At 40.5% G+C, this 20594-nt stretch overlaps 1 protein-coding gene across 1 annotated transcript in view; it reads right to left on the reverse strand.

Moving 5' to 3' along the window:
* dtnbp1b (dystrobrevin binding protein 1b) overlaps positions 1-19974 on the reverse strand; it is a 48699-nt gene extending 28725 nt beyond the window's left edge. Inside the window, exons 1-3 of the mRNA XM_046417049.1 lie at positions 19845-19974; positions 11660-11745; positions 11252-11455 (exon numbers count right to left, since the gene is read on the reverse strand). Of these exons, the coding sequence (XP_046273005.1) occupies positions 11252-11255 (4 nt within the window). The 5' untranslated portion in view covers positions 11256-11455; positions 11660-11745; positions 19845-19974. The remainder of the gene's footprint in view (positions 1-11251; positions 11456-11659; positions 11746-19844) is intronic.
* Positions 19975-20594: the final 620 nt, after the last annotated feature.

Raw genomic sequence — 20594 nt, forward strand, 5'->3', positions numbered from 1 at the left:
TCAGATATTACTGAACAATATTACCACAAATACATGTTGCTTGGAGACCGCCTTGTTTAACTGCTTTTCAAGAAGTATTTTTTTTAAATAAACATTTTCTTAAGTAAACATTTAAGCAAGTAGTGTTATTTTTCAGTACAATGGTGTGTCGCAGCTGGTATGGCTTATTGGCTTTTTTAGTATATTGAAACCTGAACCACTGAAAAGGTTGCATGTTAGAAAACAGTTTCTGACTCTCTGCTGAACATCTTGCCAAAGCCTGCAGAGATTTTGGTATGTGTGCTCAACAGTGCTGTAGCTGTGTGAGACGTGGACATTTCAAGGTTTAACTGTGGTTTTCTCACAGATCTCTCATAAAGAACAGCACCTTCTGACCATGACACTTCCCACATTCATTATCTGAATCTCACAAAGAACGTGGGAGAGGACACTGCACTTCTGTTATAACTAAGTTGCTTTAGAATTACTGAAACATGAGAGATGGCAGCATGCATCCAAGGACATTTATCCCCAGCGCTCTTTATCACTGACTAATGAAAAATGCCTTGGTCCAAAAAGTATGAAAATATTAACCGGAGTGTAATATAACCACGATTGTCCTGCGAGGATGTGGGGGGCAAATGCATGATTCATCAGCTATGGGATGGGAACTAACTTTTGCTCATCCAACAAAAAGATTTATTAGATTGCATTTGATTTCTCTTCAGTCACTGAGCCTAATTCATAAGATAATACAATGTAGACCAGACAGCCAAGGCAATGTGTGCTTACATTAAAGGAATCGCTTTAAGCTCTGCCTGACAATTACGAGGGGAGAGACAAGTTAATTTCCCTGGAGAGCAACCATTCATATTTGCTTGCCTTGTGATAGTCCCATCTAGTAGCATCTTTGACCACATCTTACTGTTTACAGTGTAGCCAGGTGGAGGAAAGGACCCTTGACACACGAACTCAGAGCAGCTGTGCTGATGCTTCACTAAAATATCCAAGAGACTGTGAAAATTGAAACAGTCCAATTGCTCTAACACAAACATTCCTCAACCATTCACATTTTTTAAGTTCATCTCAAAGGAGATGGAGGATGTTTGCAACGAGACAACACACTCAATGCTGTGAAAATATGAGGGTGTACAGAGGAAACGAACTTCACCGTATTGTAAACTTGAATATGTAACTTATGTAAATTGTGTATACTGTGCTATGAGCGCCACAAATGCCACTTTCCTATCAGACTGTTAAACCACTATGTAACTATATTAATATTCATGTGCTCAGCTAAAAATGGAAATGTTTCAGTTGTGTTCAGAGCTGAATTACAACAGCAACCAATACTGGCCAGTTTTCAGTGCACACAGTAAATATTGTTGCATAGTAAACAGTAAACATAGTTGCTGAACAATAGCTATTTTCTTTCAATCTCAGTTTTAAAACCTCCCCTCTTTAAGTCAGAGAGTGACACAATTGTTGGACAAGTTATTATGTAGCATTGAAAAAGAGAGAGAGAGAGAGAGAGAGAGAGAGAGAGAGAGAGAGAGAGAGAGAGAGAGAGAGAGAGAGAGAGAGAGAGAGAGAGAGAGAGAGAGGGAAGTACAGGCCAAAATAAAATGGCACAAAACCTTTTCTCCTCCTCTTTTTCTATCCTTTGCTGTGCATCAGTCACATCATTTTCTATTGCTGCACAAAGACAAAACTCATTTCCACTTTCTCATGTCCTTCTGTGAAATCACAGCCATGTTTTCCATTTGACACTTAACCAACCATTACTAAAGCTTACAATTACACACAGCCCTCAATTGACAAAAATTGCCAAGTGTACAGAGAGAAACTGAAAGATGAGAATGAGAGCAAAGACACCAAAATACAGTTGCCTTGGAAACTGACATCCTGCAATCCAGTTTTATGTAATCTGTGAGTAGATGTGCCAAATCCTTCAGGCCATCCATAAACTTTTCAACTGATTTGTCCAAAAGCTGAACAAAAGTTGCCGGTCTCTGTAGCCAGACCAGTGATGTCACACAATTGCCAAGGGAACTTGCCAAATCTACTCTAAGAAAATATACAAAATAACAACATTCATCTTTCCATATTAACCCAAGGCAAGTTCCACTAAAACATATCCATCAATGCATTTACTGGCCCCTTACTAACGTATCGTAAACTTAACAACTTCGCTACTTTTGACCTTAGGATACTTTGTGTTGCGAACATGACCCCAAAACAAAACCATACCTCCTTTCATCAGCTACTACTAAGCTGCCCTTAAACAAAGCACCTAACCACCCATTACTGCCCCACTTGGAGCTGCCTGGTAAAAAAGCTGTGGAATCAATAACTGGATAATCACTGTCTCTGTATAAACATTAAATGGGACAGTACTGAGAGAGCGTATGCTCATAGGAAACCGGAAGGTGATGAATAATGCTTGAAAACAAAACACATTTAAGTATATGTACATACATAAGTGCATTTTGTGGTGTTATATAGCTGTCGCCATTTATCAGATGAGATACAAAGAGTGCAAAACTTCTTTTAGTAGAAAGTATTGACATAACATTGAATCATGCACTATATTGACAAAAGCTTGGGACCTCTGACCATTACACCAACAGGGACTTTGGTGGCACCACATTCTAAGTGCATGGACACTGGTGTGGAATTGGTCCCCCCTTTGCGGCTGTGGCAGCTTTCACTCTTCTGGGGAGGTCTTCCATGCAATTTTGGGGGCTTTTGGTCTCTGATCCAGGTTTGTGCCGGGGGTATTGGATGGGGTTGAGATCAGAGCTCTGTGTGGGTCAGTCAGGTTCTTCTGCACCAAACTCATCCTGCCATGTCTTTGTCAAGCATATCTGTGCTGGGCCACAGTCATGCTGGAGTGAAGTGTGGCCTTCCCCAGTCTGTTGCCACAGGGTTGGAGGCATAGCATTGACCAAAATGTCTTGCTTTGCTGAAGCATTGAGATTTCCCTTCACTGGAATTGAGCCTAACCCCTGAAAAACAGCCCCATACCATACCTGAATTCAATAATAAAAAGGTGTTTCCAAATACTTTTGTCTATACAGTGCATGTAGATGTACAACGGCTGTACAGCTGCTGTTTTGATATTTGTTGACACATCTGTAGTTCTTTGTACCAAGTAAGACATTTTAGCTGTCAGGAAATCCTGTTTCCTCAGACTTGGAGGCTGACATATCAAGTTGTAATTCAGTCTGAATGACATGACACATCTACAGTCACAAACATTGCCCACAGTAGGTGCAGTAATGTCCACAGATTTAGTGACCAATATTTAAACTCCTCCACAGGGAAACCTAACTTTTTGTCACAGTGAGATGTCCACCAACGTTGAAGCACTTCTGCATCAAGCCACAGCTTCTCGATACTTGTAAGGATCAGCTTGATGTGGTTTATACACCTAGTGCTTCCCAGAAGCCTTCTTATTAGACTGAACTAAAAGAAACCCTGGGGCAGAACCACAGGGATTACACATCCCCTTTGCCCTGAGAATAACCAGGGGGAGCTAGAGGACATCAGTGTGGACAAGTCCATCAAAGCTGTTCGGCTTGATCTGTTGCCACCATGACCCTGATGGGACTTGAAACTGGATGGGTGAACTAATAGCTGGCCGACCCTTGTAGTAAGGAATGAGACAGAAACTGACAGCTTCAGCAATAGCACAACTAAATTTACAGAAAAGAACAGCTCAGTTAATGATTCAATCTAACCCCACTTTACAGAGAGCTGATAAGACATACTGTACGTGACATGTTTACCTGCATACTTAACAAGCGGTTTATTGTTTTGCTTCTTTGTTGCTTGTTTGTTTGTGGCAGACAGAAAAAAGGGTCATAATTACAGATGAATCAGATCACCAATGTATTAGGGCACAGCAACAGCCTATGATCCTCTAAGGGAGGGGAAAAAAGAAAAACAAGGGTGAGAGGAAGCCAAATACACCTGGTATAAGAAGCCTCTATATTAAGCAAAACAGCAGGAAAAGCAGAGATGCATACAGGAGAGAAGCCATGCCCAGACGACCTTGGAGGACACCTAGCACTAAAGCGGCCCCGCAACGTTTCCTCCCTGGGCGCTTGGACTCTCTCCTATTCATCAGCACAGGCCCAAATACCCATTTGTGATTCCGATACAGCCGTCAACCTCCAAGAGCAATCTCGACCGTTCACTCTGCTGACAGGCACCGCGTCGGCCAATAATGAGTAGCTGATGACATGATAAATTGCATGAGACCGTGGGGGAAATTGACAAGTTAGTATGAACTATTAGGTCCTCTTCTCCACTTGAAAATAGAGAGAGAATCCTCACTGGGTCTGTGACCCAAGTGTATACTGACCCTCAGCTAGTAACCAGAGGCCTCTGGGATGAGTTTACCTTCCTTCAGCTCCAGGAAGAAAGCTAACAGGCAATCAACAAGACACCCTGGGGAGAAGCAAGAGGTTTAAAAGGCAGTCCAATGCATCTTGGATGAATCCATCTTCATGCACCTCAGATTTTAAAAAGGCCACAGTAAAATGCCATAAGGTTAAATCCAGTCAAATAAAGGGAAAAAAAATAAAGAGACAAGATGCAGAAGGCCTTTGCCTGTGCTATATGCCAAAACCTGACAATCAAATTCTCAGTCACTTACATTTTCCCCTCTACTTTCTTTTGTTCCTTTCTAACACTAGTGTGCACAAGCCAACTTGTGTTTCTAAATGTCCTCACTGCAATCTGATGAAGGCTAACTCACAAAAAGGTGGGAGGTTGTTGCCAGGCAACTCTGCACCTCGGGCAGTTCTCTTTATTTTCTTTTGTTTTTTCCCCCTGTTGGATCACTCTTTCTTTGACATCACCACAAAAGACGAGCAGTTTTATGCTGGTTCATAGTCCCAGAGCATCTTATTGCTGGTGAAGTCAAACATAAAAAAGACAGTGGATTTATTAAGGAGATGCCTGGAAGGTTGGCATGGACTACAGGGACTGGATCCAGGGAAAGGTGGGTGGAACACGCAAGACAGGGACAGTGGATACGCAAATGACAGAAAAGTCCATGACAGAAGGAAAACTCAAGGAGAGAACCTTGATACACTCCATAAAAAACAGTTCAAATAAAACAACGATGTGAGACTTAATACACATTACCATTCAGATCACATTTGGGATACAAAATATTACTACAATGCTGCATGTAAAAACCAAAGTTGTTTTCAAAGACTGAGACAAGGTCATATTTGATTCAGAGTCTCAAATTTTAACAATTTTCCAGAGTTTGGATATGTACTCTGTGAATGTCAACGCCAATTCTATCAACACTTTCCTTACAAGTTCTGTTTAGTGTTATACAACCCTCTCTCCTGCTCTCCTCTAAAAGGTCTCCCTTCTTCATTCAGCATCCATTTACTTATTGCACTGTTGCCCATAAGCCTTGGATCTGAACTACGTTATTATCCAGTGAGAGCAGTACGTGACCAGCACATAGAAATTTAACACATGCCAGTGTACACATGCCAGTGTGTGCATGTGACAGAAAGTCAGAAATAGGTGTAAGCAACAGATGTTCAGAGAGTTCAACATTTTAGCTTTGGTCATCATCATGTCTGGCATGTCGACAAGCTAGAACAACAAGTTGTGCAACACTTTGTTTCTGTCAAACAGGAATGTTACTAGCAGACGGCACACAGAGAAGTACAGGACATGGAACAGAGACCCCTGTGCCAGTTTCGCTTGCATTTGATGTAGATGCAAAATTCAACTGACAAGCAGTGTACGCAATCTCCCGAGACCCAAGGTAAACAGTTTTAACAGTGGCGTAGCATAAACCTTGCAAACACAATGAATTTTCCTATTCTTATATAACCACACTGGCTGACTATGAGCATGTTCTGATTTGAAGCAATGGCCTACAGGAGCAAATTGTTGGGAAAAAACACACACATACACACTGTGAACACACATTCTCATATACACAAATGTTCCATCGTTAACTGACTCACGCAAACACACTTACTCTTCAAAGTTGTCACAGGCACAGTGAGCGCGTCTGGATTCCTCCCGCGGGGCCATCTGTTCTGGCATCGGCCAATTCGAGGAGACACAAACTCAGAAATCATTAAGGATGCAATATGGCTCCCATGTTAATCATGAACCTCCGTTATTTCCATTGAAAATGAGCCATGAGGCAATGGGGGAAATGGATGTGTGTGTGTGTGTGTGTGTGTGTGTGTGTGTGTGTGTGTGTGTGTGTGTGTGGGAGGGGCGGGTGGGGGCAGTTTGTTTATGACAATCTGTTCAAGAAAGCAATATTTCAGTAGCCATTTTACAAACAGTACTATAGACTGGGAAGTGGGTATTGAGAAGGCTTTTATAGGATTTGGGGCATGAAACATAAAGTTGGTCATGGTTGACATTATTCTACAGCACCATAATTTTAACTTTATATCAGAAAGGATCTGACATTTGATTTTGAACCGCTGAAAGGTATGAGTTGCAAGTTCTTTATCAGACATACTTCAAAACGTCAATATGTATTTACCATTTCATTTGTCTGAGTCATTTTGGTCCCTTATTCAAGGACTACTTGCCTAAAAGTTTGATTAACGGATCCGAGTTCATTCAGTTACATCATCACTGTATGTCTGGAAAAGAAGCTATGGTAGAGTTTTTAGATTTGTTTTATGTTTTATATTTCTGCTTTAGTGTATAGGGAGGTCACTTAAACGAAAAGATGATGACCTGGATTCTGTGTGACTTGTGTGTGTCTTCTGGGCCTCGTGGTTTTCCAGTGAATATTTAAGTTTCACATGCTAGTTGCTCCCACTCAACACCTCCCTACAATTTCTCCCTCTCATGTTTTTAAAGTATAGTGACCTCTCATGTCTATGTTCTGCTACCTACCACAACTGCTACAGGCAATGACTGACCTGTGCCACTGCCTTTGTTATCACTTTGAATCTTCCCTATTGCATGCCACAGGGAGCCTTTTTGATAGACTACATTAGATCATAAAAAGTCAGCTTTTTAGACGGCTTTTCCTCCCCCCCTCGTGTTGCCTCCCTTTGAAAAGAGGCCCAAGAGCTGCCTGCTGGTTTATGTCTCCTCCCCTAGAGAAGATTTCAGAATTTTGGTGGGAACAATGTTAGATGGCACAGTGCAGCCACCACTAAGTACCTACTATACTAACTAATTTGATTAAATAAGAATAAACCAGTTCAGTTATCATGTGAAAAGCTCAGGTGACAGTACAAGCATCATAATTCCGTCCAATGTTTTTATATTTATCAAAAGAACCAATTAAAAGAAAGGCTGACAGGATTGACAATATATCATATCATTAACCAAACTGCCATATTAGCTCAACTTAGAGAGGTGACTTTCAAGACAGGGCTGCAACTCAGTCCAGATCGCAGCAGACAAAGTGCTATTTCCATTCACATGAATTTATCCCAAGTATATAAAGATAACAGTGAGAAACGTGACTCTATAATGTGAGACAATTACTACCGCTCATGAAAAATGCATGAGCTGCTGCATTTTATTCTTTGTCCTGGTGGCTGATAAAACCTGAAGAAGGCTAATTAAATCAGCGCAAATATCACAGTCCAAACAGCGTTGTGCCGTACCATAAAATTTGCTCTTTAACACAGGTCCCAGGTCTCTTCACGAAGGAGCAAGAAAAGAAAAAGCTGATTTGGTAATTACTCTCATTCCACAGCTCACTGAGCTTTGCGAAAGTAAGCCCTTGAGGCCTCCTGCAAATTTTAAGGTTTTCACTAAAAAGAAGAGTGTGAGGATAAGCTCACGTAATTAGTCCACTTGTTCTACCTGATGCCTCTTTGATGCTATCCAAACAATATTCTGACCTCCAGCACACAGCTAATAGGAAACTGTTTGCTCAGTCTGGTCTGAGCTGCTCTCTCCTTCTCCCTCTGTTATTATATTGGTTTCTGACTTGCACAGCCACTGAACATGTTTGATTAGAAGTTAATGTCATCAGTTCTGGATGACTTGTACAGAAAGCCTTGGGCTAATGGCTCTGAAATGGTAGACAAGGTGTTGTATCCTGCTTTCCCTATCAGGTTCAGGACTATCATCCTGGACACACATACAAAACAAAGAACACGCTGTGTGTGTCTAAGGAATGGAAAAGTCTCTTGCTGCGGAGCTGACGGCATAGGCCTATTCAGCTCAGATAATTGAACAACTGGAACAGGTGTTTCTTTGTAACATTCAGAGACTTTTGGGCTTGCTGAAATAGACGATCCATCACAATGACATTGTGTCCCCTTTTATTATTATCAGAGGTTGCATAACAAGAGTTTCATAATGCACTGCACAGTATTCAAGTCACACATAGCTGCATAGGTTAACTTTGGCAAAAATAAAAGCAGACTGTTTTTCACTGCTCACAGTTGATTCCTATTCACAGGCATGGTTTTTCAAACCATAGTAGGATGAATAGGAACCCTTAGCTGCACAAATATAAATTGTCACCAATTGTCATCCAAAATCAAAAATCTGGTAAACTTTGGATAAATATCAGTTATGTCAAGCATGTAAAATTTTCATTTGGAAGGCTAAACATGCAAAAAAAAAATCACTGGGTCAGTCAGCTTAAATGTAGTGACAAACCCTGCACATTATCTGGCTATTTTATGACAAACAGTCAAAGGACAGCCACATCTAGTGTAAAGAAAACACAGTGCATTAACATTAACAAATTGTAGAGTGCAACTTCTCTGTATTGCCCAGGGTGGTCCTCAACTATATTTAAAATAGCATCATATCCATAGAATATAAAATTCTTACTTTATTATTGAAGTAAATTTTGTGTCAAAATGTACCACTACAATGCGGTATTTTATGCCAAAATATGGTGTATCAATTTGTATATTCAAATTTTCACAAGCTCAACAGTACCAAAGCATAAACTGAAGATATGTTTGCTTTAAAATTAATAAAACTTTGAATGAATTTCAATGACTTAACTTGCAACTGTTAAATGAGATTGAGAAGAGAGCAGAATAGCACTTGACAGAAGATGCAAATAGCAAGAGAGACAACTGTGGGAAGATAGTGGAGTGAATACAAAATTGAGTGAATGATTAGCTTTCCCTGCTGCGGTCTCGAAATCCAGCATTGTCATTCGGGCAAAGCTGCCAAAATGAGGATTAGATCATGACTGACTCTGTGGCCTCAGAGCAGTTTTACCGTTTTGTGGTACATGGCCACAGCACAATACATTCGGTGGCCCAGCTCTGCCATTAACATATACGTTACATGCATGTTTGCTCTTCCAGAAAGCACGGCTGGAACTACACCAGACACATTTAAGATACAGATATTCTCCCCTGACAAGATTTGGTATGTTATGTAACATTACTTTTATCTTTAAAGTAGCAGTAGGTTAATTAAAACTGGAGCAGCTATCTTCTGTTTGATATTTGAAAAAAATTGACAACTTTTGAGGCACTGAACATTTCAACAGAATTGTCTATTATAGTCTTGTGCAGGCAGGTGCAGTTCATATATGCAGTACAATGGACAGCGGACAATTCAGTCATACAGTGTGGGCCGGCTCGCCAATGTACAGCAGATACGCATTTCTCTCTCTGAATTTAGAAATGGCGGTGAGTTTCGTCCAAACTGAAGTCACAGTAATCTGTTTTACTTTTGCCTCTCTGCTTGTGCTCCTAAACGTGACAGAAGCACATGTGAAATGCATGCCATTGTTCACGTATGTGACATGTGATGCTGCCCACAACAAGAAGCTCCATGCCTCCACCACACTCGGTGGCAGCTGCACTTCATTTCCGGTTGCTTTGACAGTTGATCCAATTTGATCCAAAGACAGCCTAATAAATGGTGATTTATTGCTGTATGCTAATGATATATAATGAGGCTCTATTTGTCTCTTGCCTGACACATCTGTGTTTTTGACTCGTGTTTGCATTTAGACTGAATGGGAGCTGTTCACTTGTTTAAAGTAAGAAAAAATACTTTCAGACGTAGGTTTGTAGTTATACAGCTACACACTGGCCTGAAAATTACTTAGAAATTCAAAGACCAGCTGGTGACATCTTGCTATGGGAAGTTAAATATCCTATGTTACCAGACACAAGCGAAAAACACCTCATCATTTGCTATTTTGCAAAGTACTTGCAACCCATAAACAGCAAGCAGATGAAGAAAACTGCTCTGCCTTTTACTGCCTCCAGACTGGTGAAGTGAAGTTGAATAACTGACAAAGAACAAATGATTTGGCAACTAAAAGAAAAGATTTATTCTCAACCTAATTCACTGGGATAAATTTATGAACACGACGGGCAAAACCAAACCATACCATACCATAGGTTCATTCCCAAGCAGAAAAAGGGAATTGGGAAATGAAAAAAGTAAGCAGGATGTTGGAGCTATGGAATCAGATCCTCATATTCACTTCTTTGACTTATTGAAACATTACATCCACAGGCAGTATATTCCCCACGCACTCCACCCTTTGCTGTGGAAAGCTCATAGGGAAATCAACTTTTTCCTATTACCAACCCCCATGGTAATGCATACTGTGAGGCTGCATAAAGATTCACTCAGTCAGATGGGATAAAGTCAGTGTTCAAAGCAAGAGAGAGAGGGAGATTAGGAGAGTGCGTGCGTGTGTGTGTGTGTGTGTGTGTGTGCACACTCCCGTATTGGGAGAGAATGTGCTATTCAACAGACTCCCGCAGTGTGTGAGCAATATGACCAAGCAAAAAGAAAACGGAGGAAAAAAGTGGAGCGAGTGGGGGGAAAAAAAATGTCCCTTGGGCTCTTCTATGCTAGCAGCCTCCATCTTTTCTTCAGTCGGAGAGGGTCTGTCACAGTGTATTCCACTGAGACTGGCCTGCCACAATCTGAATGAAAAGCTCTGCATGTACTGTTCCACAGGGCATCAGACACAATGCACCACACACAGAGTAATGCTAACAGGCACAGGGGTTCTAAAAGAAACAAGGGAACAAAGACGGAAGTGGGAGACCATCTATGGTGTGGTATACAAGTCAGGAGGGGTGGACAAAAGAGGTCAAGGCGGTGCTTCTGTCAATGTGCAAAGCTTTTCTTTTTGCTGGTCTAGACCTACACTATAAAGACAAAAGTATTGGGACACCTCATCGTTACACCTTTCTAAATACATAGACATTAATATGTAGTTGGTCCCCCCCTTTGCAGCTATAACGGCTTCCACTCGTCTGGGAAGGCTTTCCACAAGATTATGAAGTCTTACCCATTCATGCAGTAGAGCCTTTGTGGGGTCAAGCACTGATGTTGGACAAAAAGGCCTGGTTTGCAATCTCCATTGCGGTTCATCCCAAAGGGGTTGATGGGGTTGAGGTCAGGGCTCTGTGCAGGCCAGTCAAGTTCTTCCACACCAAACTCATCCAACCACGTCTTTATGGAGCTTTGCTTTGTGCAGCGGGGCACAGTCATGCTGGAATAGAAAAGGGCCTGTTATCCTTGACTCCTGTCATTATTCATCTTCCTAGTAAAGCTCAGTTTACTTTATTAAAGTTTATTAAAGTAAATTATATACAGGCTGGATTACTGTTTGAACTCAAAAGGCAGTTAAGAGAGGTTAAAGGTTTGAGCAAAATTTCAAAGACTTGCATTGAACATAGAAAGATGGAAATCTCACCTTTTATTATTATACAAATACGTTGTAACTGAACTGGCGACCTGTCCAGGGTGTACCACTCGCCTGACATCAGCTGGGACAGGCTCCTGCCCATATGACCATGCAAAAAAAAAAAAACAAAAAAGATAAGCAATGATAGAGTATGAATGAATGGATGGATGGACATTTTAATTTCACATGTGAACATTATTTGAGACACTACCTGCATGATCTAAGACTTGCACCCAAAGTGGTAATCATAATTTTTCTAGGTATGTTGAGCAATACTTTTGGATTGGGACACATAAAACTAGAGCAGTTCAGTGAGTGTCAAACCTGACACACCCCCCACTGACTGTAATCTAGTTTTATCTTTTGAATTGGATATAAAAGCTCAACTCTGTTTGATGATAGAAACTAACAGATAATACTCAGATGATGTTGGCTCACTGGATATAAGTGAATCAATGCCTCCATCTAGTGGTGTTATGTTGTAGCAAGCGGGGGGTTAACCAGGTTACAGCAGCAAAGGTGCAAAAAGTTCAGCGAAAATGATCCATTTTGTCTACTTTGGAATATTTTATCTCATCTTTGAAATCTTATGTATACTCCTACAGTGTTTCTTTTATGTGTTTGGTTACAAATTTATTTTTAAGCTGCACCCTCTGTAATGTGAAAACACAATACAGGAGGTTATAACTCTCTTCCAAGTTATTTTAATAAAAGGACAACAAACAAATACATCCAAAGACAGAAGGAAGAACACGAAATGTGCTAAAATCTATTGTAACGTGCCACAGAGGGTGACGAGCAGAGGGTGACTCCCCTGTATAGGCAACATTTTCCAAGCACATCCAGCTCAGCATCACAAAACACTCCTTCAGCCATATTGTGACCCTGAACAAAGCATTTTGTACTTCATTTGGATGCCCAACAAGCTCTACCCATCATATACTTTGAATACTGCTTGTAAGAGCCATTTAAGAACATCACATATGTAAGGCTATGGTGTACTTGAATTCATCTACAGAAATTAATATTTCATTATGTGTTAGGATTATATTTTTATTTGCATTATCATGGATATGTCATCTGTTCCATAGTGGTTCGAGCTGAGACATTAATGTGGACTTCCTGTTGTAACTGAGGAGTGATCAATAAATGTTTGTTCAAGATACCTGCACAGTCCTGAGTTCTTTGGAATTGATCATACTACAGTGAGACTCGCGTCAATAAGTTTACCACCTATACAAGCTAAGCGGTCTGCTGAAGTAAGCAGCCACTACACTGCTCACAGTCTGTCTGGTGTGCAGCCTGAAGGCCAAGCCTCCGATTATAAGAGGATCGGGTCTTCGCTCTGGATCCCTGATGAGGGCAGTGTAGCTCAATAAAACCTGCTGTTTTCAATCACACCATCATCTCAGCGTCTCTCTATCTCACTCATATATTCTCTAAAAGAGGTTTATTATCCAGAATAATCAGGTCCCTTTCTGGATCAATTACAATTCATTTTCGGATGACAGAAGTCAGTGATGGTAGATTGATGGGTCCAGTGGTTTACGCCTGGGAAATAAAACCAAGTAATCCATATGCTTTTGATTTCTGCTAGCAGAATACATACTTGCTATTTCCATAAAATGTACTTGCATCTGCAGTTTTGCAGCAGTATTATGAAGAAATCAAAACATTTACCGTCTGATTTCAATATGTGATATGTTTAAATGTCTGGCAGATCAAACACATGTACAAATAAAACACATTAGTTAGTGTAAATTTGGCAACGGTAGACTTAAAGTGTGGTGACCTGCAACTTTTTAAATTCACAAAGAACTCTTCCAATAACACGAGACACTTATTTAAACATGAGCTGGCTTTAAAGAACAGTGTTTCCGCTGTTTAACTGATTCATCCTGGCTAAAAATAGAGTTCATTCTGAATTCCTCATTTACAGAATGAAATATTTACCTCTGGCATGTTGGTTTAGTCATGAATATGAGATGAAACATGAAACAAGGACAAGATTGCTCCAATGAGCTGGTAGATAATGTGGCTAAATAAAGCATAACACGTTCTCCCCATCTCTGCGAGAGGGGTTAAATCTACACTACATCTGAAATGTATGCTACTACTTGTCTGTTTCACTGACCTAGAAATATCCTCCTGACTCAGTGAACTCGGATCCAAAGTGAAGCTTACTCCATATATGTCGTAAAGCACTTGTGTTTGCTGCTCATCCTGGGGAATGTGGGGCAGGTTTACCCACTCAGCTGCAATTACTCTCGTTTTGAAAAGAAAACTTTTCCGCAGTACTAGCAGGGATGCAAGCTCAGTAATGTGACAGCTGCCTTATATACTCAGCAAAAGGCGTCAAGAAAGATTTTGGACTACTGCTGCTGCTGCTAGAAAAAGATGTCGATGGCAATAGTTCACTTTAGGAGTTCACAGAGACAACATCTGAACTGCTGCCTGCTGTCAGAACTCGATACTCTAGGCAAAATGCGTAAGAAGTGATGGTGAGACAGAAGTGGTTTTTTTCCCCTCCAAATACAGCAAAAAAAAAAAAAAGAATATTTAACAGGTTGAAGTTATTCATCATGAGAAAGCGTGACCTAAATTGCAGTTGCGGTTACAAATCCAGTGATGTGTTAATGTCAGAAAGTTGCCTGCTAATGAATTTTTGGTCAGTTCTGTCAAGAAATGCAAGCGCTTCACCGAATAGAATTTTAATTGTGTTTCCAGATTATAGATCAGCATGAATTAAATATTATGGCAAGTCAGCCGTAATAATTTCCCAAGGCGGCACAATTCGGTAAACTCACAACAGCTATGGTGTGATTCCCAGTAATACTGCAATACGTAAATAATGATATGTATCAACATATATATATGTGTAGTAAATATTAAACTGGAAAAAAAATTAACTTGTGGTGACTTGAAGTTATTTATAGTGTGAATGAACAATGAGGTTTTGTCTCTGTTTAGCTCTGGGATGGAACGATCTACCGAAAATGTTTCCTGCTTTTGTGCCCGATACAGTCAAGTAAAGACTGCAGGCTCCAGTGGCTCTGAGAGGGATCATGTGCAGGACACATGGCTTCCCTGGGACCAGTGTTTCCATCTTTTCCCACAATGCAGTGGAGCTTCGTAGTGGAGAGGCATATGAATACTTCAATAAATAATCTTACAGATAGTGGAAAATGATAGAAGAAAATGCAATTATGTAAACTGTAGATAGAGCAGCTATCAATCAATTTTTTATTTAATATTCCATGGTCTATTTATGCCTAAATTTTCTTTAATCACTTACTACTATCACTGGTACATTTGCAGGACTCCTTCGAGTCCTTTAAGCCTGAACATGTTCAGTTATACAGCTGTCAGTCTGAAAATCCAGGAGTGTTTACTATCTGCTGCATGACACTTCCTTAATTTGGTCTTTAATTGCTGTCCAATTAGCATAGCCTGTCCACTATAATTTGTAGCTGTGTAGCTGTGATATGCTAAACAATAGTGTCCCGTAGGGGAGATGTGCTGTGGGATTTTAACACAATGTGAGAAGATTGATATGTGACCTTATGCTTTGTTGAAGTCCACACTGCATATCACATAGCCCTATGGGCAGCAGTGTTGGCAGCTGTCACATCCACTGGGTGGGTGTGTGTGTGTGTGTGTGTGTATGTGTGTGTCTGATTTGAACCTGAGCCAACAACAACAAGTCAGACAGGCACAGCACAATTACTGTCCCCCTCTCCAATCATGGGATGATCAAGATGTTATGTACGTACATCAGCAATACATCTGGAGGGGCTGGGATATAAATGAAAAATAAATCCACTTGCCCAGGACTTCATAATTTGTGTTTCATGGGCAGATCATTTCTCTATCCACTTCATTATTCCTTTGTGTTGAGTGCGGGATCAGTAGTATCCTTTTCCTTCCTCTTAGAGAGCCCGCTATGCTGCGAATGATCCAGGCTTTACAAGCCATTTTGATTATTTACTGTTCAAAATGTGGAAAAAAAAAGACAGTTGCGTTCATTCACACATATTAGATATTTAGTTAATTAAAACGTCACTTAATGAAGACTAGCTGCAATACCTAAGGCAGCATTTAAATGCTCAGTATCTTTACAGCATCATAAATGCCAGTACTTTTTTCGTTTACTTATTTTATTCTAATTTACATTCTAAAAAAAAAAAAAAAAAATCAGACATACACTTCCTCAGATGCAAAACCCTGTTTCCTGTCAATTTGCAGATATTGTATTATTGATGCAGCATCCTCCTCTCCACTGATGTACAAAACAATACTTTGTTTATACTGGCTTCATTGCAGACTAGACTTTCAGCTTCCTTGGGAAATGAAGACACACAACTGGGAGCAAAGCATTGCCTGTGTTTCCATTAACGACTGAGGTGAAAAGATGCACAGAATACAAGTTCAAATGATGCTGCAGCAAAAAATGTGTATTGGCTGTAAAAGCCAGAGACAAAATCCTACTCATTTGAGACTGAACCATTAAAAACTGGGTCATACCTGCATTTGTAACAATGTTGGACTGAAATGAATTATTTTCAATGGATTTGCTTGTTCAGGCAAATCAATTTGCACAATGCTTTCGCAAAGACTTAAACACTTAAATTCACACTGCTGAACAAATGCAAAACATCTTGACAGCACTGACCTTTAGCACAGGAGAGTAAACTGTGTTGTACCATCCCATTTCTTATTGGTAAAGTATGAACTACTCTACAAAAGGTAGGCTCTGCGATCGGATGTAAGAAAGGAGTGAATGTGATTGTTGTCTGGTGAGAACAAACATACTCAAAGTCAGTGCTAACTATTTTTCAGATCTGTGCCTCAAAATAAGATGATTGCTGTCATTTTGACCAATAAATAACCATTGAAGGCACAGTGTGCTAACTAATCAGCAAACTGATATGGTTTGTTGGTGTAAAAAGGTGTGTAAGCATAACCAGATTACATTAATGCCTGATTTAAAAAAAAGTCTTACAGCTGTGTGGAGACTAAGTGCCTCACCTATTTCCAGTTCCTGCTCCATTTCTCCCTGATGCTCATCCACTCATGAATACTTGGCCATCTCTTTCTCTCTCTCTCTCTCTATGTATGCTAAGGCAAGGCGACGTAGAAAGCACTAAATAAGCTTTAATGCATATCCAGACACAGCTTGTCAGCTTTGAACTATACTTGCCTGACCATCTTTTCCTCCCCCATCAGCCAGCATTAGAAAACTCTTATCCTAAATTGATTCTGCGCTCCAAATATCTGTGAGGACAGCCAAAGACAACAAAGCCAGGGCTGACAGCACACTTGTGAAGTACTTAGGGCATGTGAAAAGAGGCAAGAGAGGGATGATAGATAAAGTGGTGAGATATGACAGCAATGTCTTGTTTGGCTGCAGGGCAGAGGTCCATAGAACAGATTTTCCCATGTGTCTTTGCACCTTACGCAGTCTCAAGGCAGTGCTTGTGCAGACGTGTGCCCATCTCTCGATCCGTCTGTCGGAAAAGAAAGTGATGACTCGGCTTTGATTTGAGACCTGTGACTGAGACGTCTCGGGATTAATCCTGACATCAACTAATGTGATGTGACAGGCTCCCTGGGCTACACACTGACCAGTTACCTGCTCACACACTGAACTAACAGTGTCAGCCAAATGGCTAAAACTCTGCCAAGTGTGTGATGTATGTATGTGAAAATCAAAAGTTTCTTGATTTGGTTGACCTTGAAACAGCAGTGAATATGGGACTGTCACACACAGAACACACACAGTCAGAGCTGAAATTTTGGCTTCTGCAACACTGCTGTCTGCAGATTTCAGAGATGATGCTATTTTGGCAGTGATTTGTGTGTTCCACAATTCAAACGGTCATAATAATCCACACTGAGCTGACAATGTCCCAGCTTTAGTTAATGTGCGTCTATGGATTTCTGTTTATCAATAAATCTCTTGTGAAAAGCAGTCTAAGGGGATTTCTGCCAGGAGATGGAATGAGATGCTGAGACAGAACAGTTGCATTTATGTAACTATTTAAAGTGATGAGACTCACTTCCTAAAAAAAAAAAAAAAAAAAAAAAAATTTAAAAAAAAGAGCTGCTTGCATTGCAGCCAGACCTTATGTGAATTTCTAGTATTTAATAATTAAAAGCCTTTATTGCATGCTACATCTTGGACAGTTGCCTGCTCAATCATGCAAACTCCTTTTAGCAGGATTTAAAATTGATAGGAGACTATGGCTGGACCTCAGATTATGTTACATAAGTCACTGATGACATGGAAGTTGTCAGTGTGCCAACAGTACCATCTTATCTGTCAAAGATAACTGCACACGGACAATATACATGAGTGGGAGAGTTATGTAACAAAAGAATTTACATTTGAATACCCTGCAAGGGGCTTAAAGCTTTCTTTTTTGTGCTTTAAAAAAATAAGATACATAACTCAAACCTAGATATTTTTTTTTCCATGCCAAAGCATGAGCCACTGTTTTGGAATGGTTATAGTTAAATGTGAAGAAGAAATTAGCAGATCTGTCCTGAGAATGAGACTCGGTGGTTCAATGAGATGGAGCACAAAACACATCAGATCTTGAAACTCACTATTCTGCTCACAGTCTGTCTGTCTGAGACATGACAGCTCTGCAGGGTATAGAAGCAATTAACAAGGAAAATGATTAGTTTGATTGAAGCAAGAGAGAGGCAGACAGGAAGAGCACGTCGAAGAGATAGCAGAAAGAAAAACTTTTGACAATGACTTTGTGGCACCGACACACACAGACACACACTAGAGACTGATTTCCCCCAGAGCCTTTGGGCCTGGACCATGGCTGCATTTAGAGATAAAGCCAGCCTGCTATCTCTTGGAGATTTCGCTTTCTTATAAGTTCATGAAAGCTGTCGCATGCGTTTTTGAAGATGGCAAAAAGCTTGCCTTACTTTTTCCTGCATGTTTAAACCTATCTTTGTAGTTCACAGTGTTCATTCTTACCTTCTGTAACAACCAGATCGCTGCTTTTCTGAAAGTTTTAGCAAAGCTTTCCAATTAGTGTCATATGTGGACAAAAACACACAGGGAACAACACAAAATGTGGATTGATTTGCCTGCCCCCGGCATTTCTCAGCTTTGCACATGACGTTGCTTAGCTGACAGAATGTGACTTGGCGTTGTGACAGACCATTTATTCTGGTGGCATTGCAGGTATTTCTCAGATAGTGAGATAACGTACACTAGACGTTTTCAACTGCACACCTGGGTGAGGCTGCATGTCTCCAAATAGACTGTATCAGCAAGAAAGTGTTTGAGCTGATAGTGTAAGTTTGTGTGTGGGTGTTTGAGCGAGTGTGCAAATAATTCTGTTAATACTGTTAAAGGATGTGCTGTATCTGCCTACAACTGAATTAGTGGCTTTGTGCACTTTTGTTTTTATTAAGTTTAATCCTTCATAAAGTAGCTTAAATGCAATGCTTTCTGCATCAAACAAATTGCATGACTGTCATGTTAGGTGTTTTGGACACTGACAATCCTTTAACTTGACCTTTCTGTCACCTAGACAATCAGGGTAACCATTAAGCAAGCATTTGTCTGTGTTTGAATCGGTATTTTCATGGTTCTGGCCTTGTGAGCTAGAACAGGTTGCTGCTACATACTGAACAAGGCAAAAGAGTAACACACAGCATGTATAAAATAAATAAAAACATCCAGTTTCTTCAGTGAAATGTTTGCAAAAAGGTTGCATCAATCTCAGTACTTAATGGAGCACTTTCACTTCCTTGCCCAAAAGGATTAAGATACACAGTCTGGAGCTGTAACATTCATATTTGGGACAACTCCACAAAAGCATCTTTATTTCAGTAAAATGGAGTAATATGACGTAATTGCAGCTGCTACAGTGATTGCTGGTATATAGCGAACCACCAGCCAACAGAAGTAATTCATGAAATCTGGCTGTCTACTATGAAGAAGGACAAAAATATTTTTGGAATTGGTGCTATGTGATCAGAGAAAACAGAGGAAAATGATTGTGGTAATGCCTTTTGCTCAAAATGGAGAAAACCTGCAACAACCAGAGTGCACTGTGCTGTACCAGACAAACAAACGCTCCCGCTGGTGGGTGATGAGCTACAGTGAACCTTCTGTAAACAGCCTCATTTAGGATGTACACTGTAAAGTCCAGGTTAAACTAACCTTACTAGTCTTGTTCTCTGCAGACCGCACCTCTGTTGGCCATGTCCTTGAAGAAAGCCACCCATGAAATGACGTGGATAAAGTCTGTCAGGCTATCTGGCACCATCTGGTCTTTTTCCTCTGTTCACTTCTCCATGTTCCATCACTCCAGTCCTTCATGTCATTTGATCCTCGGAGTCCTAATGAAAAAGACAAGGCATTACACAACTCCACCTAAAAATAATATCCACCCTCTCTCACACAAAGCTCAAAGCCACAGTCACATTTCTCCTCACTTATCACATGAACCATGTTTAAAACGCTTGTAAACACAATAAATATTAGTACATAAAGAGGTAATGACACTGAACACCACTCCATTAGCTCTTATATCTCACTAAAAGAATGCATCTCACTGTTATGTTGTATTCGTGGTTGGGGTTAGAGGTGTTCAGCATGGATGCCAGAATTCCCCTCAGGCAGTGCATGTAACATGCACTGAACTGTGCACTGTTCACTGAGGCATGCAAAAGCAGGGTACAGTGAGGCAGATGTGAACATGTTTAAAGAGGCCCGAGCTGAAATTCAACGGTGATGAAGCCACGCAATAGCACACAGAGGCAAGCAAAAGCATAGACATGCAGATGTGACGTGGGTATCACGCTTGGCAACATATAGACCTATGTGAGCATTTTGTTTGAAACATGCAAGATGAGCCGTGTCTGCAGCACAGAACGCTGACCTTCTCTCACATAAATGACTGCAGCCTCC

The sequence above is a fragment of the Scatophagus argus genome, chromosome 17 (assembly GCF_020382885.2).
Source record: "Scatophagus argus isolate fScaArg1 chromosome 17, fScaArg1.pri, whole genome shotgun sequence".
Classification (NCBI taxonomy): domain Eukaryota; kingdom Metazoa; phylum Chordata; class Actinopteri; family Scatophagidae; genus Scatophagus; species Scatophagus argus.